Source organism: Labeo rohita, chromosome 11 (genome assembly GCF_022985175.1).
Source record: "Labeo rohita strain BAU-BD-2019 chromosome 11, IGBB_LRoh.1.0, whole genome shotgun sequence".
NCBI classification, from domain to species: domain Eukaryota; kingdom Metazoa; phylum Chordata; class Actinopteri; order Cypriniformes; family Cyprinidae; genus Labeo; species Labeo rohita.
This window is the reverse complement of record NC_066879.1, coordinates 11,754,537-11,779,239: the sequence shown is the minus strand read 5'-3', so window position 1 is coordinate 11,779,239 and position 24,703 is coordinate 11,754,537. Positions and strand designations below refer to the sequence as shown.

Below are 24,703 nucleotides of genomic sequence, written 5' to 3'. Positions count from 1 at the left end.
TGACACACGGAGCGTCTCACGTGAACGCGGATGAGCATTAATGAAGCTGCCCTGCAAACAGATCCTATTGTTCCACAGGTTTAGTGTTTGCTGAAACCAGATCGGTCCATGTGAGCGGTGGACGTCACCCTACTAAAACAACAAAGCAACTGCTCTCTCTGGACTCTGTCACACCGTCCAATCCCCCTGTAGCATCCGCGTCTATGTTCTCTTCCAATGGATAAGAGCGTCATCAAATTCAACCACTGTGACAAGGACATCTACTGTTTTTTCGTCCCGGAGCAGTGTCCTGAATGTGGAGTTAGTTTCAGTGGGAAGCGACTGGAGGAGGCGCCGGTCAGCATACCGAACCCCTTCAGCAACGGACACAAAGTCCCGTGTGCTTTTCTAGTCGCGTCAACACAAGACAATGTGCTCAGGTACCATTAGAAATGCTGCTAGATCTTACTTAAGTTCATGTTCCTTCTAAAGAAGAAAATATCCTCATACAATGATTAAACTCAAATGTTCCTTGGACGGAGGTGACATGTTCGTGGTTTTTGCAGGGACTTTGATGGCCGTTCTGATCTACACACAGGAATCACCAACACAAACGGTATGTTCAGTGAAGGAAACAAGATATGAAAACAGCTTTTGTAGGAAATACGAGTCACCTTACGATTTACAGTAAAAAGGTGTTTCCAGAAGTTCCTGTAGTTGATATTTTATTTAAACAGTTGGTATGCCATTCTGTAATGCATGAAACTGTCACTTTATATTAAAGGGAGATTATTGTACCCACGGTTTTCTCTCTTCTTTTTTTTAACCGTAAATTTAAGAGTTTTGTTTCTGCATGTATTCCATTAGTTTTTATAATTAACTAAAACTGAAACTAAACTTTACTCAAAAGAAAAATTAATAAAACGTTATCTGAAAGAAATAAAAAGCTTATTATTTTAGCTAGTTAAAAGGTAACATTTTAATTTTGTTTAACTTGATGTACTAAAACATCTTAAACTTAAATAGACCTTTAATTTAAAAAAACAGTAAAATTAAAATAGATAATATAAAAAATATTCAAAATACTAATAAAAACTGTAAAAGCTTCATTATACTAAAAACACTGCTTATAATTGAAATGTAAATGTTATAACAGTCCAACTATAATATTAATGCTATTGCACAGTAACATTCGCATTTTAAATTGCAGAATTTGACCTGCATAATTATATGTGAAGTAAATCAAAGATCACCAATGTGCTACTTTTTGTCAGTTAAATACATGAATGCCATGTCTTCCGTTTATTATGAAGGAATAGTCTACAATTACACAAAGACTGGTGTTCACAGAGACAATCAGGGATGGGAACGCTGTATCTGCATCCCGCTGGTTCAGCCCGACATGTTCAGTCTGATGAGCCAGTGGGATCAGTATCTGGAGAAGTTCTCCTCCGCTCAGATGTGGGACCCATCATGGCAAAGGTGAGTCAGTACATCCACTAAAATGAAGACACTGAGCAAGAATAAAGAAAAATGGCATTCAGATGTTTTAAGTGTCCAAATGTTCTTTTTCAGCTTTAATGAGGAAAGCCACAACTGCTACAGCTACTCGCTGATGTTCATCAACTGTGTTCTAGCCACGCAGTCAAAGCGAGCCCTGAGTAAAGATGAATTCACACGCTTGTTTGTGCTTCCTCGGATCAAAAGAGCTTCCAAGTACATGTTGTTGTGTCGTGAGATTTCCCAAAACCACTTCTACATCGTCGACAGTCCGCGTAGAAACTCACTTGAGGAGGACGAGGACAGCAAGAACACATGAGCATAATTAAGACCCACCTATTGTGACTTTTCTGTATCATCACAGCACGATAACACTGATTTACTGTTATTTCATCAACTATGTATCTTGTATCAAGGTGATATTTGAATGAATGCCTAAATGTGCCTTTTAATCTGTACTGTTATGAACTGAAATGCCACTTTTGTAAAGCTTCTTTAAAAACCTGTTTCCAGGAAACACTTTACAGCACTCTTGGACTTGTGTCTGAACATTGTTTAAACACAACCTCTGAATATTACTAAAGAAAAATAAATAGCAGCTTAATATTTTGAAGCAAAATAAACATGGAAAAAGGAATGTTAGATTTCCTCCTGTTCAGTTCGCTCTCTTGAGGAGACCCATCTGCTCACGATGACTTCCTGCAACATAAAATACTATTATAGCTCCAGACATGTTAAGAAAACTCTCAAAACAAACTTTGGTGTGCTGTCGTACCTGTACAGTAAATTGTTTCAGACACTCTGGAGAGGACAGCATGTCTTCTGTCATGTCTGATGGAGTGATGACGTAGCAGAACATCAGTTCCTGTACAGCAAACACATCCAGTTTCATCCCATTAGAGAGGACGACACTATACTTCTACTCTATTTCACTAAACATTCATTTTTCACTTGTTAAACTTTCACAAAATTTTACCACTAATATGGTCCAAAATAGGGCCTATTACTCTTGTTACATATACACATGTACCCCTAAAAAGTTTGGGAACCCTTCGTTCTTAATACCGTGTGTGGTTACCTCAATGATCTATGACTGTTTTTTAAACTGAGCACTGTTCTTCAGAAAAATCCTCCAGGTCCTGCAGATTCTTTGGTTTTTCAGCATCTTTTGCAAGTCTGAACCCTTTCCAGCAGTGACTGTATGATTCTGAGATCCATATTTTCACACTAAGGACAACTGAGGGAATCAAAAAGGTTTAAACATTCACTGATGCTCCAGAAGGAAACATGATGCATTAAGAGCTGGGGGGTGAAAACATTTGAATAGGATGAAGATGTCCAAATGTTTCTCATTTTGTTGAAATATAATTTTTTTCCCCATTTGCCCTTCGGAAGCAACAGAAGATACTTGCATATACTTGCAAGACAAATTACATACCTCCACCCCTCGGTTCTTAATGCATCATGTTTCCTTCTGGAACATCAGCGAATGTTTGAACCTTTTTTAATAGTTATGTTTGAGTCCCTCAGTTGTCTTCAGTGGATCTCAAAATCATAGGAAAGGGTTCAAATATGCAAAAGATATGCAAATATGCAAAAGATGCTGGAAAACCAAAGAATCTGCAGGACCAGAAGGATTTTTCTGAAGAACAGTGTTCAGTTTAACTGTTCAGAATAAAAAACAGGGAACTCATGAACAACCATCACAAAACAAAACAAAAAAAGCAGTCGTAGATCATCCAGATAACCACACACAGTACTAAGAACCAAGGGCTGCCAAGCTTTTGAAGGGGGTTATTTCAACATTTTCAGCTTTTTTTTGTCTTGTGGAGTATATGTAAACATCTGTTATGTAAAATATCTTACTTGGGACAGTACATTTTCACAGATTCTGCAGGGGGTTCCCAAACTTTCGCATGCCACTGTGTGTATATATACACACCCTGACAAAAGTCTTGTCGCCTATCCAAGCTGTAGGAACAACAAATAATAACTTGACTTCTAGTTGATCATTTGGAATCAGAAGTGGCTTATATGAAAGGCAAAGGCCTCTAGATTACGCTTATTTTACCAAAATAAAATCTTATCATGCCGTGATTTTTAATTATTTAATTAGGACAGAAAGGTCAGACTTTGCTTAGACAAAAAACTTGTCACTTAACAGAAATAACGTACAGTACAGAACATAAAGTCATGGTGCAGTGGAAAAAGAATTAATATTGTGTATGACTACCATGAGCTTGGAGGACTGCATCCATATGTCTCGGCAATGAGTCAAATAACTTATTAATAAAGTCATCTGGAATGGCAAAGAAAGCATCCCAGAGTTCATCAGACAATTATTTGTTGTTCCCACAACTTGGATAGCCGACAAGACTTTTGTCAGGGTGTGTATATATATATATATATATATATATATATATATATATATATATATATATATATATATATATATATACACACACGCACACATATATATATAAATATAAATATAACACACTATAAAAGTATTCTTAATGCATTAATTATGCCTTGTAATGCAACTTATAATGCACTCTATAATCTCATGAATAACTGTACTGACAGTTATAATACATTATAATACATTATAATACAAATAGCCAATTTCAGATCTACAAATATTACAATGCATTTTAACTTTGGTTACAACTGTTCAGGAAAAGATATAATGCAATATAACATCTATTATGAATATCTTTACAATGCATTATAAAGTGCAGTAACTCTACCATTTTGGTGAAAAGTGCCAAAAGAAATTTAGATATGGGTATCAAGTTCCTGTTTTGTTCCTGTTGCTTTCAGGTAGCATAAAGGCAGTGTCACACCTTAGAGACGTTACCAGTGGTTCTGCTGAGAGCAGCAAGCGATTTCCAGCTGAAGGGCCGCAGCGCAGCACCTTTAAAAGACTCATCGCATCTGTCCACCACCACCGAGTAGCTGAGTGCAGAATCACACACACTCACTGAAAACAGCTCAACACACTCACAGAATAACATACTAAAGCAGTACAGTCAACATAAAAACACACTGCATAAACTGGGTTCTGAATGCAATTTCATGTTAATGATGTGTGACTTGTATGTTGCCAAAGATACTCTGAGGGGAAAAAAGGCAAATATATGGTTCATTAAACAAAAAGCAGAGAGTGCTTTTATGTGAACTTCGGGACTGTATCTATGTATTTTCATACATATGACTGATTAAGAACAAACCTTGCATGATAAAACGGTGGTCCTTTTCGGTAGAGCACTAGAAAAGAGAAGAAAGGAGAAAAGAATCAGCAATGGAACAAATGAGAATCTGAGAGCTGAAACAGCAACAAACAAGACGCAATTCTATAGTGCCCTAAAAGAGTCATGTGTCAGCGCTGCAGACGCTCAGAGTCGATAACTCCTGAAGTTCACAGCCAAGTGTCAGTTTCCATGTCGTGTTAATGAGACTGCGGTGCTACGGGTCGGGAATGTGAGGAAAGCAATGCTTAATACACCTGAATAATTCAGCTGTCCACCTCGAATGTTATTGACACTGCTTGGAAAATCTCTCTCACCCGCTGGACTCAGTTAAAGCAGGGTCAGGCTTAAATGTTTCAGAAGGATACGCCATAAACAACAGCGCTCTTAAGAATAATTGGCTGATTCTGTGCCATTACAAACTGGACAAAAAGCCTAAGATTAGATGTGAGTGCATTTAAACTGGTTCTACATGACAACATTATCATACTATTCTTTCGTAAGTGTTTATGGAAGATTACAGAGTAACTTTCCCCATACAGTTTAGTCCTTAGGGTCTGCTGTCATTCACAGCTCTGCTTCAGATGCAAGTATTGATATTCTTTGGCCTTTTTTGAAAAGATTTTAGGAACAAAATGTATGACCTCGGACCTAAATGTAAGTTATTAACTTCAGTCAGACTTTATTTTAGGGTGTCATTTTGTAGGGTTAGTTAGTTGTAATTATTGCATGGGATTCCGAGGGCCTTAAAGGGGTCTTATGTTATTTCATATTTTTTCTTTGTCTTTGGAGTGTTACAAGCTGTTAATACTCATCCATGCCTTCCTGAAACGGCTCATTCAAACATACCCCCACAATTCTACGTCATGGTGTGGAAAGATTTGTGTAATACTGCCCAAATGTATACGCAAACAAAGTAGGCATAACTTTTATTCTTGCTTTATTATTGTTGCAGCCGCCACGTTGTGGAGATGCTGTGTGTTTCGTTGCGAAAGCAAAACTACTTTGTTTGGCCTTCCAAATGAGTACACAACTAGAAATAAGTGGTTAAGTTATATTTACAATACTGTTCCAAAAGAGTACAATGCAAATATTTGAATGTGTGCAGCACATTTTACGGAGGACTGTTTCCTGAACCTGGGAGAGTAGCCTATAATGCCGGCTGTGCACACTATAAAGTGGGACAATTCCTACTTTGAAAAAACTGTCCGCCGCTTCTGACTCACAGCCTGTAAGTACGTTTTCATATTTAAAGAATTTGCTACTGGCTATTCAAATGCGAGTTTTGAGCAATGTAGAGTAGTGCTTGTTTGTCGTTTCTACGATCACAAATGCAGATGCGAATGTGGGGCAACAATAATGTACAGTATGTGGAAAATAATGTGTTTTTAAACCTCAAACCAAGTAAACACACTGCATTACACCAAATACACAAAATAATGTTCTTTTTAGCAATATCATATGACCACTTTAAAATCTTAATTCGTCCTTTCACAAATTGAAGCCTTAAAAAAGGGCTTAGATCAGAGGAGAAACTCTTAAAATATAAAGACACTGCATTAAATGTTGCATGCAATGTTGAAGTGCAAATGAAGACAGTCCAAGTCTTGTTTTCTGAGAACTTGAACACAATGGGAAATGAAAACTTTTTTTCCTTTTGAAGTAAGTTGATTTTTCTGAGCCTGTGGGCAGATATTTGTTCTTGTTTTAATCATAATTTTATTTTTCTAAATTTCTCAGAAAACAAGACTGCTTATGTCCTTTTGCTTCTCAGTTTATCTTAACCTGTTAGATAGATTAAGATATTTGCAATGGAAGACAAGACAAAAATATATTATATATAGGAAGAACAATACCTAGAGTATTTCCATACTCTATTAACAAACCATTAACTACAGCTTTTGCCTTAAACTCCTAATTTGCAGCTCATTAATAGTTAGCAAGGTAGTTGTTAAATTCAGGTATTGGGTAGGATTAGGGATGTAGAATATGGTCATGCAGAATAGGTGCTTTGTAAGTACTAATAAACAGCCAATTTGTTAATAATAGGCATGCTAATAAGCAACCAGTTAGCAGTGAGAATTGTTCTCTATACTAAAGTGTTACCAAGACTCTAAAAACTCATAAAACATTAACCAACTTCTTTTTCTTAATGCATCTTGATTTAATACGATTTAAATATATTATATAGGATGAACATCACTTAAATAAGATCATTCAGATCAGAGGGTACAGTAAAAGATATTTCCATACTCTATAATCTTTTTTTTTTTTTTAATTAAAAACGTAATGTATACCTGCTGGAAGATTTTCAAATTGTTGCTAATTCAAGGCATGTGTGTCCACAGATTTTCTTTACTTGGTCTTAAAGTCTTAAATTGACCTTCATAAAACATGCATTATATTTATCATTTACTTAAAGGGAACCCTGGGTATTTTGACAAGTATGGCTTAATATGTCTCTGAAATATGTAGTAGAAAACCCATGAAAATGTACATTATTTTAAAAAATCCACATCATTTTATACATATTTTGGAATATGGAGGGGCGCCATTATTTCAAGGACGTGAAATGGTTGTGCTACTGAGCTACTGGTGCTACCTGTTGCTATGTTTACTGTAAAACAATTTAGAACATACAACTCTGGAAAAAAAAAAAAAATTACTGATACGATCACCACAGCTATGTAAGAGTAGGCTTAAACCAATGTCGTACCATCGATTTTCCGCATAAGAAGTCTAAACACCCTGGATATATATAGAGTGAAATCTGCACTGAGAAACTCCTCCTTAATGACAAGTGTCAGCATGTTTACATCCTGCAAGGATTGCATCCAGTGTTTCTTGTCTCTGACGTTTGTAAGCTTTTTCAGTAGCTGGTGTCTACTAAAAGCCTCCGAGGCATTAGGGCTAACAAAGACAGAACAAAGACGCAGGTCTTTAGGAAGTTTTATTCGTTAACAGACATCTTCCCATTCTTTCACTAGGAAAAGCTGTGAAGACTTGCATCATTTCTTTTGTTGCCCTTCGACTGAAAATTACAACCAAAAGCCGCACATTGTGGCACTGTATCAGTATTTTATTTTCCGAGTTGTGTTGCAATAAAAATAGCAACAGATAGTGCCAGTAGCTCGCTGAGCGCAGCCATTTCACGTCATTGAAATAATGGCACCCCCACAGTCCAAAATATGTATTAAACGATGTGGATTTTTTTAAATAAGTAAGTCTTTTATGGGTTTTCTGTTACATATTTCAATAAGAGATATTGTTTACATTATATTAAGTCAGAGTATAAGTCAGAGTTTAGCTCCAACTTGCCTCAACGCACCTGCTGGGAAGTTTCTAGTATGCCTTGTGAGAGTTTGATTAGCTGGTTCAGGTGTGTCTAATTGGGGTTGGAGCTAAACTCTGTAGGACACCGGCCCTCCAGGACCAAGTTTGGGCACCGCTGTATTAAGCCATGCCATTAAAACCCCTAAAGCTTGCAACAATTATTGCTTTGAAAATAAAAAGTTTGATGCAGTTCAGGTTTTCAGTTGAGATTTTGTAATAAATATTGTAATATCCTTACTTAAGTCAGTTCCGTATTTTATTCCAGACTTTGGCACCCAGCCTTTACTGCGGAAATAGTGATAGGCTGCGTAGGAGCTTGAGAAGTTGGGCTGCAGTGAACGAAACATCGTCCAAACCTGAGCCACTGACAGAGCTTCCTACAGTAAACACAACCAGACAGACCTTTACAATTAAGAAATTACACCTTTAAATGATATATAACAGCAGACTAACTTTGGCCGCACACAAAAAAGTGTGTAAAAACTCACCCCGCTGTAATAAACTGACAAGCATCCAAGAGCATACACCAGAAAAAACGCCTGAAATATAAAGACAAGCAGCTGGTTAGGAGACAAATGACTGTGCCGCCCACCCTGCATTGTTTCTTAACTGATTTGCTTGCTTGCTAACAAGTTCATGTTGGGATGTGTCCTAAATCACACCGGCTTTAGTTCAAACTGATGATAGCAATCACACAGGGGGATGTCAGAGAAAGGTAAAGCATACAATCGGATGATAAATAATCAATTATACAATATCACACATTCCTTAAAACACTCGCTTTGACTGTTTCATTAGACTCTAGGGTCTACTTTTATGGAGAATGATGGGATAGGATTATATTAATGAGAGGGAGCGGTAGTTTCAGTAGGCTGCTGTTGAGGGAGGTTGAGTTAACAGAATCGAGCAGATAAGATATTCACAGCTCCACTTGTGTTGTTTGGTTTGGCTCTGGGCAGTGAAATCTCTCAACTATATCCAGCTGTAACAATAAAAGCCCTATGAAAATATTATATACCCTATTTAACTCAACCCTGACAGATACAAACCAGAGGCACTAGACCACAGTGAACAAATTGTAGCAATATCCAGTATGTTGACAGAAAGTATTTCTGATGTAATGCATCATACAGAGCTATGTATCAGCTTGAACCTTAAGGCTGGTGCTGAAGAGTCACTTACTTCTTCATAACTGAGTTGCAGGTACTCCATCATGGTGAAAGGGTTTATTCTGCACACCAACTTGCCCCGCTGCTCCTAACATAGGAAAGAGTCCATTACTAACAGGTTAATTCATTCACTCATTCAAAAACTTTGTCTAATACAAAAGTGTCTTCTAAAACAGTTTAAGACAAAGCATTTATCTATATCAGAAACATGTGCATGCAGGCCCTTACCAATACTTTTTGACCAAAAGGTATTTCCATGACTTTTCCAGCTGTTTATTACACTGGATGGTACTGGATTAGGACTTTTTAAGTCTTTTTACAGAGATTGTGCTCTCCAACAACCATTTTCTCATGTTCTACATCGCTGCAAAAGTATCGACCCTGTTTTATTCCAAAGTGAACATGCAAAGAAGGTGAAACGCCCTTTACCAAAAACAGCGATGTAGGGCGATTCTGAAGTCGGAGGAGAAAATGAGATGAAATGAGACTTTTTCAACCTACCCTAACTGTATTGACCTGTATTACACAGAGTACGCGTGCGCATCGCAGAGCTAGACAAGACGAGCGTTTGAGGTTAAAAAATATATAATTTTTTTTTTTTTCCTAAAATTACCAATCGGACGTTCAAACTCGCGGGCACCATTGAAGTCCACTATATGGACATAATTCCTAATAATTCCCTTTACGACTGAAGAAAGAAAGTCATGAACATCTTGGATGACAGCGGGGCGAGTACATTATTTGTACATTTTTGTTCTGGAAGTGAACTAATCCTTTAAGATCTGTGCAGTGGTGGAAATGGACAAGATTCACCAGGGGGACCCTAGTTCAGGACATATTTTATATTTTTAAACCACAGATGCAGAAAATCCCACTATTTTATGTATGAAACGTGCTTGAAGTTTGGAGGTTATTATGAGGATAAAAGATGGAAGTCCTCTAAATTGTAAGTAGAATAAGGGTGAGTAATTAATGACAGAATTTTCATTTTTGAGTGAACTGTCCTTTTAAGAGCCTGAGTTTAAGAGGATTGCTTAAAGAAGGGTGAAAAATCATTGCAGTGCTTGTAAATGATCTTTTTCTTCTCCACAATTCCTGTATTCAACTCAATACTGCTTAACATTCAAACTGTTTGTTACATTAATTCAGTCTAAGATGTGCTAATTTTAACTTTTTACTTCCAAGTTTTCACTAGCCATTTTTGTTGCATACATTTTGGTGTGTCACAACCACTTTCCAACACCATTTTGTGCATATCACAAATTGTCTCTCTCTCATATCCCAGATATCTCCAAAACTTGTGCAAAATGGAGAGTAATGGGAGAACTGAAACTGGTCAGCTTATTGCTTAATAATTTCACAAATTATTAAGAGATTTCATATAATTTGACTTGGTAGTTTTAACACATATAGTCACACGTGTAATTGACCTCAAAATTATTTGCGTTAAATCCCTTTTTCCTGACAAAAAAAGTGTTTCCTAACTAGTTTCTGGTGACATTTAAAGTTTTTTTTTTTTAGCAAAATGCACTGTGAAAGTGACATTTTGGTATGTCTCTCTCTCTCTCTCTCTATATATATATATAGAGAGAGAGAGAGAGAGAGAGAGAGAGAGAGATTTTTTTTTTTTTTTTTTTGGTACTACACCAAAACTCACGTGACTAATTGTTTTAAGCATGATATCATTATGCAAATCATTTTATTTGCTTTGTTCGCATTGGCATTTCATTTTAAGAATAAACTGGTATTATTTACGGCTGAGACGTTATCCTTGGAAAAGTTTTCACTGTCGTCATCTTCAGAATCCTCCATCAGAACATATTCGTAAGCTTCTGACGGGTCAGCGTTGGCCACACTGCACTCTGAACTCATCAGCTGGTCCTCATCAGGTCTGCAGCCACAGTGAGTGAGCCAGTCATCATGTCTTTTGCACTTCACATTGGCTTTTAAAAGCTCGGGTTCCTGAGGATAGATTTCAGCCAGAGGATCATAAAGTGGGTTTCCTTGACGCTGAGGCCTTGCGGTATTTGTTTGGTCCAGACTGTCATTTTCAAGGTTTGAAACTGTGTCACATGACACATCATCCATTGATTGGTCCACCAATGACCCATCAAAGCTTTTGGCCTTAGGTTTTCGTCCATGTTCTTTCTCAATATCAAACTCCACTGGTTTTGTGAGTGTCTCCAATGCACGACTGACAGACTCTTCCTCCAATCCTTGCATCAAAAGAGCCGCACGTGCCCAGCTGAGGCGTTTTTGGTATCTGGTAGAAATTAAATCAACCACATAAATGAATTATGCACATGCATACATATAAAGGTACACACTTAGAGTGCTCTGAAAGTGGTCAGAGATCTTACTCTGATGAGGAGATCACAGGTAGACATCTGTCTCCAATGTCTAAAACAAATGAAAGAGTCATGCTCATGTAAAAAAGTTTAGATGTTACCCTTTCATTAAATGTTAGAAACCAAAGAAATTAATGCTTCCAACAATCATAAGAGTGTTGTCAATACCTACATTTCCATTGTTGAGAGATCATGTGCTCAGGTCTGGATCTAGAGAACACTCCTTTACCAAAGTAACCCTTCAAAAACAAACAAACAAAAACATTACATTTTGAGAACTGAACTGTGTTAAAATATCTGATTTACCATAGTACAACTCCAGTATCATGCCCAAAACACTGCACGCCTCACCCTCTCATATATAAGTTGTATGTGAGCAGGATTTGTGACTATCACATGATGACTGATGATTTCTGCTCTGTAGATGATGGGCTCTTCATCCTCTACGCTCAGTGAGATGGGGAGTGGAGCTTCAAAGGACTCATAAACCTTCGCCCGCCGTTTAGGGGCTTGAAACACGGCTTCCATCATGGAGGACAGGTCAGTCAAATCCTATACACAACATCACGCAGCTTTCCGCTGTCTATCACACGTTTTTTTTCGTTAACGTACAAGTTTCTAGCGGTAATTCAACTAAAGGCATGTGAGCTGTGGTGTTGCGGTAAATATCGTCCGTGGAGCTTCTAGAAACATTCTCGTTAGTTCCGAACTTTCTTGTATAGAGAATAATCGTTTGCTATGAAATAATACATAATTAATTTAAATAATATCAAATAATCTAATTACATAATCGATATTTATCATAAACACAAAGTTAAATGTTACAAATTTATGTTCACATACATTCAAATTGTAATTTGTTTCAAGGGCCAGTAGAGAGCAATATTTCCCCAAAAAAACGGTGTGAGAGACGAATTTACCTAGGTTTTCGTCCACATAATTATTTTTTATGTAAAATGAAGGCATTTAGCAAGGCAGTCTTAACCAGGAAATAAATATAATTACATATGCAATACATCGTCAGCTAAAAAACAAAACAAAAAACAAACAAACAAACAAACAAAAAAGTACCAAAAACTACCCTACACCTACGCAGTTCCGTGGTAACAAGTGAATACTGTAGTTTATGAATTGCAATCATTTAGTTCCATGGTATAATAAAATAAAATGGTATTGCTGACCGATGCCATTACATCTCCACACTAGTTTTTGTAATGTCAATCTGCATACATTGGTGTAGGCCCATATATGCCACACCTACACACACACACATACTGGTTTCCATTTTTTTTTTCTTTTGTGGGGACATTCCATAGACGTAATGGTTTTTATACTATGCAAACTGTATTTTCTATATTTTCTATCTCCTTGCCCTAACCCTACACCTAAACCTGCCCCTTACACAAAACAGTCTGTTATTTTAGATTTCTAAAACACTTCATTCTATATGATTAATAAGCTGTTTTCCTCATGGGGACAAAAAATGTCCCCACAAGGTCAAAATTTATTGGTATATAAATTTATATACTATACTTGTGGGGACAATTGGTCCACATAATGTAGAGAATACCAGGTACACACACACACACACACGTTTACACATACATGTATTTAGTTAACTTGGGAATTAAACCCTGCTTTCATCCATGTTCTGGCGCACACCTCAAAGCAATGACAGAAACGCTTTATTTGCTTTGTTTGCCTTGCTTTTTCTGTAAGAATGAAAGACATGTGAGTGACACTGCTGTGCATTTCTGAGTACTGGACGTGGGTGGAGATGAGACTGGCTGGAATAGTTAGGCCGGCTTACACAACCTCAGCATTCAGCCTGGTGCTTTACTAATCGTGAACTTTAAAAATTCCACTCATGATCTTTTGTTAAAAAGCCCAGGTGCCACTCCTGTACATTATTCTGAGTGTAACACACATTTTCTTTGCTAAACGGGGTTGTTCCATAGAGACTAATTATACATATATAGACTTACCCGAAAAGTAAATGTAGGTCAGTATAAGTATCTACAATAGGGAGGTTTTGTCAGATTTTGCCAACATCCAGGGACAGATTAGACCTTAAACTTTAGGTAGCTGAATCCTAAACACACATTAACTGCTGTTCAAAATTTTTGTGGTGTTTAGCAAGAATGTCTTTTCTGTGGTAATCGAATGATGCTGTAGGCTATGTAAAATGTACAAATCAGAAATACTGAGATGAGAGGAAGCTATGGCTGTTTTATGACTAACCTATTTTATGTATTTGTGATGTGATAAGATATTAAGGTATGATTTCTGCTGTTGTGGAACATGGAACTGTTGTGTGAACATAAGCTAACCCAGCTAGCACAGATACAACATTTCCTGATGAAAAAACAATAGAAACCATCACAGATTTTGTCATTGTTTTACAGGTTATAATTGCAATTGTACTGTTTTAATGGAAACTGTAATGGGGCCTAACGGTCTCTACTGGTAATTGGTTGCCTTCTATTGGTGGCTTGTTAAATCCATTCCAATAATGGAATATGTCTCAGAACACACTACAATGTGGTTTTAATGGTTAAAAGTTGATGGCTTGTAATATTTGTAATGGCGTCTGTAGTGGAAACCATTAGAATTTCTGTGACGGTTTCTTTCTTTCTTCTTTTTTTTTTTTTTTTTCCAAGCAGGGTAACTTTGGCTAACATTCTGGCAAGGTTTTCTCATTAACAGAATATTCATTCAAAGTTATCTGGTCTTTAATAATGTACTCAAAATGTTAGCTCAAAAACATAATTTATATATTTCTAAAACATTTTGGTTTGACTAATTAAAAAAATGTTTCTATTTGTTTCAGAATTTTTAGAATAGGTTCAAAAGTAACATTCCTACAGAATAATGTCTGCAAAATGCTAAAATGTAACTTAAAAAAAAAAAAAATACTAGGGCTGTCAAATGATTAATCGCATACAAAATAAAAGTTTGAGTTTGCCTAATATATGCGTGTGCTGTGTAATTATTATGTATATATAAATACACACAAATTATTGTATATATTTAAAAGAATATAAAATATTTTGTATAAAATATTTTATATATAATATAAATTTGATAAAAATGATAATAAATACATATACTTGTAAATATTTTTTAAGTATATACATAAGTATATATAATAATTACACACAGTACACATACATATATTAGGCAAACGTAAACTTTTAAACACCCCCCAAAAAAAAAAAAAAAAAAAAAAAACTTTTTTTGAAGATTTAGAGAACATTTTCATAACTTAATTTGAACATTAGCAAACCGTTCTTACAATGCATTTTTGTTAGCTGGGAATGCTTTAATTGTAAGGTTGCCAATTTTGACATTGTGAACCGAAAACAAAACAAAAACCTTCATCCAACCACATTAACAACTCAACTCTCTCTCTGTGCAAAAAGTTTTGTCAGGCAGCATTGTTTGCACATTGCTATTGTTTTCTGTAAGCAGGTGTATTCCTTCACACGGCTGTAATGCGTCTCTTCCCGTATTTAAACACGGGGAACAGATTCAAGCTGCCTTGTATGATACTCCACAAACACACAAGGCCGTTTCCCCAAACTCACTGCTATCTTTGGCTGCATTCCTTCAAAGATTTTTAAAGCAGCAAAATGTATTTTCTGAAATGACTTGGCATTGTCCATGAAGTGTCTTGGCAGGATGAAGTCTCTGGAGGACTGATAGTAACAAAGTAAAGGATATGCTGACACAGCACAAAAACACATTTAATCATCATCATCAAAACAGACAGCAGGCCATGTTCCAGAACAGAGCAGTGTTTGAGCGCTACAGCGGACGCTCCGCTTCGACTGTCCATTCCCATCCTGGCCTCAGGAGAAAACAAGCTTATTAAATACCACTGAGGCAAAACTATGTAAAACTTTCCCATAATGCTAAAATGACAAGCTGATAATGATAATAATAATTTAGTCATAAATCAGTTCTGTGTTGTGAAATTTTCATACATGTTAATGGTGTTTCCACTTAATATAAAAAAAGTAGTTTTGGTTTATTTGTTTGTTTGTTTTGGCCTGGAGTTGAGTTTACAAAGACCAAAAATATTTGTTGTTGGCAGTGGATAAGGGTTATAGATTTCTTTATATGTCTGGTAAGTGATGACATTTTGTTTGAAGTCAGTATGACAGGGATACTTACACTGTTCTGATTTATATCTAGTTATTTCTCTTTTTCCACAAAATATTATTAAATGAGAGAATTACACATGCACAAACTGTTTACTTGGTAACACTTTATAATAAGGTTCTATTTGTTAACTACATTAGTTAATATGAACTAAAAATTAAAGTACTTCTAAAGCATTTATTAATCTTAGTGAATGTAAATTTCAAATTAAAAGTTGTAGCTGCTTATATTTAATGGACCTGAGGTGACATGAACGGCAATGAACAGGTGTATTTTTAGTAGCTAACATGAATAAAGATAAAAAAAAAAATGTATTGCTTATTAATCTTAGCTAATGCATTAATGTTAACTAATAAGATCTTCTACTGAAGTGTTACCATTTATATTTAAAACATTGATTTTTAATGTCATGTGTGCATTAAAAAAAACTATAGGCAAAGACATTTTGTGCAACTTCTTACCTTAAAAATAAATAATTCATGCAAATAAATCCATATTTTTAGCGTATAGATGAAAAAATGACAAATTTGGATTGAAATACGCTCAGTCAAAAGTTTTTGAACAGTAAGATTTTTAGTGTTTTTTTAAAGTCTGTTCTGCTCACTCTGCAAAAACAGTAAAATGTTGAAATATTTTTACTATTTAAAAGAACTGTTTGAATATAAGAACTCTGTTTGAATATATTTTAAATTGTAATTCATTCCTGTGATTTCAAAGCTGAATTTTTAGCATCATCACTCCAGTCACATGATCCTTCAGAAATGAATAGAAAGTTCAGAAGAACGGCATTTATATGAAACATTGTAAATGTCTTTATCATCACTTTTGATCAATTTAAAGCATCCTTGATAAATAAAAGTATTCATTTCTATAATTTCTCTCACACTGACTTCAAGGTTTTGAATGGTATAGTGTATAATGTTACAAAAGCTTTTTATTTCAGATAAATGCTGATCTTTGGATCATTCTATTCATCAAAGAATCCTGAAAATGTACTCAACTGTTTTAAATATTGATAATAATAATAATAATAATAATGCTTGATCAGCAAATCAGCATATTAGAATGATTTCTGAAGGATCCTGTTTCTGAAGACTGGAGTAATGATGCTGAAAATTGAGCTTTAATCATAGGAATAAATTACATTTTAAAATATATTCAAATAGAAAACAGCTATTTTAAATAGTAAAAATATTTCAGAATTTTACTGTTTTGGATGTACTTTGGATCAAATAAATGCAGGCTTGGTGAGCAGAAGAAACACTAAAAATCTTACTGTTCAAAAACTTTTGACTGGTAGTGTAAGTTGCATTAGGTTATAGTTTGAAACAAAGCCAGTCACATTAAACTTGCTGGTTTTCTTCTAAAATGTTCTAAAAGAGTAGATTGTGAAAGACATTATGGGCACATCAATCAGCAGAAACTAATGCCAGTCTTCCCCTTCCATGAGCCCCTGGAAAACAGCATCAAATCAAACATCTTTTAGTATTCAAGCGCCTTCAGTTTTCACTGAGGTATAACTAAAACTGTATTCGATCAAAAGGAAGAAATATTCCTGTCCTGTCCAGCTGGAAATGATATTTTGTCAAAGGAGATATGCATCTACTGCGGGGTGCAGTGAAGTTCACATTTTGCAATCACAACAGGGTGTGCTCAGAGACACACACGCAATAAAAGCATGATGTAATGACTCAAAGTAGCTTTGCGTGTTATGGAGCTGCACGCAACCTGTCTGCTCAAGATTTCAATAGGAAGACATTAATTAAAACACACACACACACACTGCAAGCGCGTGTAGGCGGCCACAGAATAAGGTGTGTGAGCGTATCGCATGTCAGTCAAAAGCATAAGCATAAAAAAACTACAAAGTTAAACCAGACGTTAATATAGTTTGAAAATATTTATTTACATATTCAAACACAATTGACATTAAACGGCTTATATGTCATTTAAAATTTATGAAAGACACTCCCTTTTAAAATCTTGTTTTTCTTTTATTTACATACATTTTGTGAATTAAAGTACAAAAATTAAGGCTTTAGAATGATTTGAAAACACATCCTGACTGACAAAGCAAAAAAAAGTCCATTGAAGTTAACAAAAAGTTCATATATTTAAAACGCAACATATTAAAGTTCAAAATTTGAGGCAGAAAGAGCAGAAGTTTGGAAAATAATCGAAGTGTTGTATTTGCTTGATGTATAAGCAAAATAAAGTAAAGGAAATTGTCACCTGTGACAAATGTCAGTGGTTAAAATGAAACTGCACGCTCACATCAGATTCACCTTTCATATATTTCGTGCATAGTTTGAGACAGACGGCAGCTCTTTGGTACATCTGATGATAGTGGTGTGCGTTCAGTTTTCACTTCTCCGTCCAAGACAAGTAACTTCTATTGTAGCCCTATACATGGACAAATGCTGGAGACATATATGTGGCACTCAAGATTTTTTAAATGTGAACTTTGTTACTGCTATTTGAAACTTTTTGATAATGGCCAAAAATTAAACATTTTAAAACCAAAAGTCCAAAAGTCTGAAACCACTAGTTCCTGCTTCTAATTAATTCATATTATCTCATAATTAAATAAATTTAAATATAAACTCAATTTAAATATAAAATAATGACAGTCACTTTTTTGCTTACATTGCTCTTTGGTGCATGTAAAGTATGATTTAACCTAACCTTTTATAGTTCAATTTATGAAAAAAGTGCCTCATTTTTTCCTTATTTTTATTTCCAGGTCTACATAAAAATCACTAACTTGCAATGTGGTCTCAGACTTTTGCACACCACTGTATTTGTGTAATTTTTACAAATTAAATATGGAGTGTCACTTTTATGTCCACGGCTTTATCTGTAAGGCCTATTAATGCAAGTACATGAGTGCAGTTTAAAAATCAGCTGGTAAAATATTTTCACAGTGGTACAGCCCTCTTTAACCAGCGTTGTTGCATTGGGCACTGACACTCTTTGTCTTGAAAGCCAGAAACGAATCACTAAGTGGTTGCTGTGAAACATGCAACACCCTGTTCTAGTTTCTCTGCTGACAAAGTTTTTTTTTTTTTTTTACAGTGCAAAAAACATCACCGAATACATCAGAGCAGTAAACCAAACAAACTCAGAATCACTACAGTGTGCATCTAGTACAAGTCCCTCATGATCTCCTGCAGAAGCGGGTGTAAGCACCAGTCCACCTCTGTCTCTTTCAGCAGCTGGATCAGCTGAACGTGGTCGGTCACTAGCTGCCGCAGATCAGTCATCTTCTGAAGAACTTTGGCGAACAGTTGGAGAGAGTCTGGGTGGTTCATCTTCAGCTGCAGCTCTAGAGAATGAAGAACCGTCTCCTGAAGATCTTCAATGGGCTTGACGTTCAGCAGTCCTGGTCGATCTACCAGAGGAAAAAAGATTGGAGGATGGAGAAGATTATCAGTCTGTCTGTTTTGAGACAGTGGTTCACTGAACCATGAATTACAGTAGACCAAAAATTTGTTTCTGCAGATTGTTCAGGTAAATCTCACATGGAATTTCAGAGTTTCCAGTCATATTTTGCCACAAAAAAACAAAAACAAAACAAAAACAAACAAACAAAAAAAATCAATAATAATATTGTTAATAATCTAAATAAATAATAAAAAAAATATGATGATAATCATTGATGATAACTTCCCAAATTCTCATTACTGTGATGAAAAAAATTGTGAAAAGTAAAAATATTATAAATAAATAATAAAGTACATCATAAAAATAATCCCAATGATTTTTTTTTTTAGAATCACCATCATTTAAATGCAGTTCAAAAATGAACACAATGTACATTTTAATTTTTTTTTTAATTATAGTCTTTAAATCTAAGAATTTTCTTAAATGAAAATATTATTTTTAATATTACTTTTAATACAAATAATGTCAAATCTTAATTTAAAATAAATGATTATTATTTTAATTTCTGTTGCCGGTTTTTGAGATTGATTTGTTCTCTGAGTTTTACAGACATGTTTTTATTGAGTAGTCAGTTCAGTATAGAAAAAAATACAATTCATTAGATTAGATTTTGGCCTTCCCCCCCATTTTCCAGTCATATTTTGCCACAAATTAAAAAAAAAAATTAATAAAAAAAAAATAAAATAAATAATAATAATATTGATAATCATGATGATAACTACCCCCTTTCCAAATTCTCATTACTGTGATTAAAAACATCACATTAAAAACAGTAATAAATTAAAAAAAAAAAAAAAAATCTCATTATTTAAATAAGGTAAATCATAAAAATTATCCCAAAGATTTTATTTTTAATAATTACCGTCAATTAAATTCAGTCTAAATTTTACTTTACAAATGCTGTCTATAATTTAACGAATTTTCAAATAATTAAGTTAAATTAATATATTATTATTATTTTTACTTTTCTTAGTTTTAGTAAACTTAGTTTTTGAGAATGACCTGTTCTCTGAGTTTCTTTTAGAGTCTCGTTTTAGTTTCTTAAGTTAATTTTCACAAAATACTTTATTGACTGTTTAAATCATTTTAATAAGGCATTTTAATAAATTGTAATGATAACTGCACTGGAGCTTGCAGATCCTTGCGGTTACGAACAAAGTGTGAATTAAACAACCATAGTGATAATGAGCCAAAAATAAGCCTGCTAGTTTGGTTTCATAGAAATTGAGGTATGACGCAATCTTGTGATAGCTCAGATCACAAGAGTCTGGGTTAAGCTCAGTGGAGATGAAATCATGAGTCACTGAGCTTGTGGTCGGACCTGAAGTAAAAATGCAACTGAGGTTAATCTTATCATCTACTTCTCTTTTTGGTTAGACAGAAAAATCAGGGACAGATGAAACTTGACGAGGTTTGGCTTCTCGAAGCAAGACCCACCTCCGCTCAGGATGATGACAGCCAGGAACAGCGCCATGTCGCTGTCGTCCAGCTCCAGCATGTTGAACTTGACGGAGAACTCAAACTTGGGCTCCATCATTTCACAGAAGGGTTTGCGCAAGCTCTTGAGAAACTCACGGGTCATGAAGATCTGGCCATAGGAGATGAGGGTGCCATCTTTGTTCATGAGGGGTGCCATCATGATGATGAGGACTTCGATGACGCCGTACTTAAGGAGCGTCACCTGGTCGTTCAAGTCCAGGTTCACGAAGCCCGGGATGCTCTTGGCGAGTTCGGTGACTTCGCTGACGGCTTCGGCCGAACGCGACTGGCAGCTGTGGAAGAAGCGAAGCTCCACCTCGTGCATGATGCCCATGTCGGATCTCCTGTGTTCCTGCATGGGCATCTGCCGACAGTTGATCATCTGCTCGCCTTCCAACAGAGACTTCATGTCGTGAATAACGAAAGGCTGTGAACAAGAAGAAAGTGTATGTTACGAAATCTTCAATACAAGAGAATCTCACACATAAAAGCTGTTTCCTCTAAGAAACTGGGTCCAGACAAAACCAGATCCAAAACCATATTTTCTACAACTAGTTAAGACCAGATTCACGCCAAGTCCTGAAAATATGAAAGACTACAGACAGACTTAAGTCAGAGTTTGGTCTTGTCTGGACTCGACTGCTTGACTGCTACACTGGCTATAAACATTACAGCATAAATATACCAATGCATATCTTGGCATTGGTTAAATATGAACTTCTCATGTTTCTCTAAAGTGTTGTGGCAGAAAACATACTCTATGTAAACAGTCATGACTCATTAGCTGTTTCTTAGTTCCTACCCAGGCTCACTGGAAATATGTGCCTCTACCAACATTTCTGCAAAACTCAAAACATCCCTATATGTACAAATCACTGCAGTTTCCAGTTGAAATAAACATTTCGTTTAAGAAAGATGAATTTTCACACAGTTCCTTGCTCAATATTATGTTATCTACAGCTTCATATGTATACCATACAAGAACTTTTGTTTGTTTACATAGTTCCATAAAGAACCTTTAACTTCTGAAGAACATTTCTGTTTCTGGCGGAAGAAGGTTCTTCAGATTATAAAAAGGTAAGAAAGAGAAGGTTCTTTAAAGAACCTTTGACTGAATAGTTCTTTGTGGAGTCAAAAATGGTTCCTCTACAGCATCGCTCTGAAGAACCTTTTAAACCACCTTTATTTTTAAGAGTGTGGGTGTGCTCTGTAGTTAACGCGATATGACATCACATTTTAGAGGTGAAGAGCTCCGGTATAAATTCTGTGAAACTACGGTTCGACAAAACAGCTCAGACCTGCATATAAGGAAGTTAAAATAGCACAGCTGCATCTGCAAATGCACTTTTATACACTTTTGAATTTGTTAACACTGTCAGGTAGGTTTAGTGTTGGGCTTGTTGTAGGGCATATGTTATTTTCCAACACGATAAAGCATTTATCTTTTGGCAACACTCCACAGACATTTGAATTCTGAACTCCCGCAATACCTGAGCCATGAATGATACAACAAATGGATCCCAAGACCCAGAATAAACCAAAATTCATTGTATGCCAAAGACAAAATTTTGTCTTTTTGACGGAAAATGTTGGATTACACTTTTACATGTAAGTATTAGGTTAGGTTTGAAAAAGAAACACTTAAAAGCATTTCAATGTTGACTTATTTCCAGTGTTGGGGGTAATGCGTTACAAGTAACGCGAGTTATGTAATCAGATTACTTTTCAAGTAACTAGTAAAGTAACATATTACTTTTTAACCTTTTAATTGTCATCGTCCCCTCAGTAGGACGCTTAAGTTTACTTCACTATATTACAAATAAACCCTAATCTAACCATGACAGACTATATATCGTTGGAAAGGTCTAAGACTCCTTTTGCCAATTTTACCACTGTTTTTTGTTACAAATTATGTAGGAACAGTAATAGATTAATTTATGACAAGAGTGCACTGCAAAAATTTATATCATAATTACATCGTTCTAACCTTTGTCACAAAAAGTCTGTTTCGTTGCCCTTTTCCCTATCACGTTTTAGAAATCATCAGAAATCTGAAATTATTTGAAAGCTAAAAACCTCAAAATTCATCCTCTGAAAGCCATTTTAAAATCAGACATTGCGCTACCATGGAAATGGGACTTCTAAAATCAGCTCTTCTGTCCCCATGTTGAGAGAAATCGGGGGTAAGTGCAGAGGTGTTGTGTGCGCTGTGTAAACATGATGCTTACTGTAGATCTAGACTAAATGTGAACATGCATTTACTGCATGCATCTAATCTGCACAAAACAGATTCAGTATTCCTCAAAAACCTCAGAATATGACACAACAATAAAATGTTAAATAACACAAATATCCTTTCAATAATTAACCAGTTAACCAATATGTTCACTGCTGAACCTGGATGATCAAATTTAATTATACGAATAAGCAAAAATTTGAGAAGCTGTGGGGAGAATCAGTGAAAGTGTAGGTCTTATTTCTTGGTTTCATCTTGAAAAGGTGTTCATTGGAGGGGACCTACCTGTTTAAAAAGCTGTTGTTCAGCATTAGATTATTAGGTTCACAATGAAATTTTATTAATTAAATGCATACGTTTTTTGTAATCTGTCTCTAAATGTCAGTATCTCAGGGATACGTCACCCTTTTAGGGGTGTAAATCAAAAATGTAAAAACATATACAGCAAGTAAAATAAGTATTGAACACGTCACCATTTTTGGTGACATGAAATTGTCTGTTGACATGAAATTTTCACCAGATGTCGATAGCAAAACAAAACAAATAATTTCAGAAATTAAGTTATGTGTAATAAATCCCTTTGTTGGTAATGACAGCTTCAAGACGCCTCCTGTATGGAAAAACTTGTCGCATGCATTGCTCAGGTGTGATTTTGGCCCTTTCTTTTTTCAAATCTTGAAGGTTCTGTGTGCCTCTTCTATGAACTCTGATCTTTAGTTCTAATTTTCTATTGAGTTCAAGTCAGGTGATTGGCTGGGCCATTCTAGCAGCTTTATTTTCTTCTTCTGAAACCAACTGAAAGTTTCCTTGGCTGTGGTTGGGATCATTGTCTTGCTGATGTCCACCCATGTTTCATCTTCATCATCCTGGTACTGTAGGTGTTAGGACTGAACCAGCTAATATTAATTTCCACTGACAAGGGGAAGAATTGCTTTCTAAGTACTGATAGATTTCAGCTGGTGTCTTGGCTTTAGATGCCTTTTTTCACCACCCTTTCTTCATGTGTTCAATACTTTATCCCTGTGCCATTCCGTTTTATTACACGTAACTTAATTTCTGAAATTATTTGTTTTGTTTGCTTTGTACATATGGATTACTTGGGTAGTTACCAACATCTGGTGAAAATTTCAAATCAGTAGCACCTTTAGAAATATATTTACTGAGAAAAGTGGTGACGTGTTCAATACTTATTTTACCTGCTGTATATAGACTCTGTGATATAGTGGCTTGTGTTTTAGAAAATCAAATCTTTTTGTAATCTTGACAAAACACATATCATTGGAAAGGTCCGACAGTCAAGGTTCCATATTTGGTAACTGACTGAAAAATTACTGATTTGTGACAGAAAACATCATTAAAACATTTCAACAGAATTTGGGTGTAATCCAGTGATTATTTTTGATATAGTGCCCAAACAAAATCTCACAGGAACCACAATCTTTGTGATATCAACTTAACATTTGGAACATAACTTATGACATATCACTTTGATGTTATTGCAATTTTAGAGTGCAACATATTTTATAAAAAATATATTTTACGTAAAATGTAAAAAATAGTATATTACATTTTCTTTACTGTAATTCCTAACTTCTATAACTTTTTTATACTTTCTTTTTTTTAAATGCTTTCACTGCAGCAATAATAAGAGACCAACCATAGGTCTGTATTCCAAAACATTCAGAAATTACAACCATATTGTAACAAGCATTAATAAACAAGTGTTACGTTTTCAGTGAATTTATACCCCCAAAGGGGCGACTTATCCTGGGGAACACAAACGTTAAAATCAAAAATAAC

The 24,703-nt window shown here is 35.4% G+C and overlaps 3 protein-coding genes across 6 annotated transcripts in view; 1 reads left to right on the top strand and 2 right to left on the bottom strand.

Annotated features, from left to right (window-relative positions):
- Positions 1-120: 120 nt before the first annotated feature.
- On the top strand, positions 121-1,798 carry mkrn2os.2 (MKRN2 opposite strand, tandem duplicate 2). The gene is made up of 4 exons (XM_051123360.1): positions 121-419; positions 546-595; positions 1,293-1,461; positions 1,555-1,798. The coding sequence occupies exons 1-4, from the start codon at positions 217-219 to the stop codon at positions 1,796-1,798; spliced, it is 666 nt and encodes a 221-aa protein (XP_050979317.1). The 5' UTR covers positions 121-216.
- On the bottom strand, positions 1,414-12,247 carry tsen2 (TSEN2 tRNA splicing endonuclease subunit). The gene is made up of 11 exons (XM_051123359.1): positions 11,932-12,247; positions 11,753-11,819; positions 11,593-11,632; positions 10,988-11,495; positions 9,246-9,320; positions 8,552-8,602; positions 8,302-8,440; positions 4,713-4,749; positions 4,326-4,437; positions 2,255-2,344; positions 1,414-2,178 (listed from the first exon to the last, which is right to left on the bottom strand). The coding sequence occupies exons 1-11, from the start codon at positions 12,109-12,111 to the stop codon at positions 2,119-2,121; spliced, it is 1,359 nt and encodes a 452-aa protein (XP_050979316.1). The 5' UTR covers positions 12,112-12,247; the 3' UTR covers positions 1,414-2,118.
- Positions 12,248-18,795: 6,548 nt separating this feature from the next.
- Positions 18,796-24,703, bottom strand: part of pparg (peroxisome proliferator-activated receptor gamma) — a 29,230-nt gene continuing 23,322 nt past the window's right edge. For all 4 annotated transcript variants that reach the window (XM_051122583.1, XM_051122582.1, XM_051122581.1 and 1 more), the window contains exons 6-7: positions 20,626-21,094; positions 18,796-19,135 (exon numbers count right to left, since the gene is read on the bottom strand). In XM_051122583.1, coding sequence (XP_050978540.1) covers positions 18,888-19,135; positions 20,626-21,094 — 717 coding nt within the window. In that variant the 3' untranslated portion in view covers positions 18,796-18,887. The remainder of the gene's footprint in view (positions 19,136-20,625; positions 21,095-24,703) is intronic.

Bases quoted from the DNA above. Each gene is read 5' to 3' on its own strand.
- mkrn2os.2 (XM_051123360.1), top strand. From the start codon at position 217: ATGGATAAGAGCGTCATCAAATTCAACCACTGTGACAAGGACATCTAC. The intron at 420-545 runs GTACCATTAGAA...TGGTTTTTGCAG, and splicing joins ACACAAGACAATGTGCTCAG to GGACTTTGATGGCCGTTCTG. The intron at 596-1,292 runs GTATGTTCAGTG...TTTATTATGAAG, and splicing joins AGGAATCACCAACACAAACG to GAATAGTCTACAATTACACA.
- tsen2 (XM_051123359.1), bottom strand. From the start codon at position 12,111: ATGATGGAAGCCGTGTTTCAAGCCCCTAAACGGCGGGCGAAGGTTTAT. The intron at 11,496-11,592 runs GTAAGATCTCTG...AATTTCTACCAG, and splicing joins CCTGTGATCTCCTCATCAGA to ATACCAAAAACGCCTCAGCT. The intron at 4,438-4,712 runs GTTTGTTCTTAA...TTCTGCACTCAG, and splicing joins CCACCGTTTTATCATGCAAG to CTACTCGGTGGTGGTGGACA.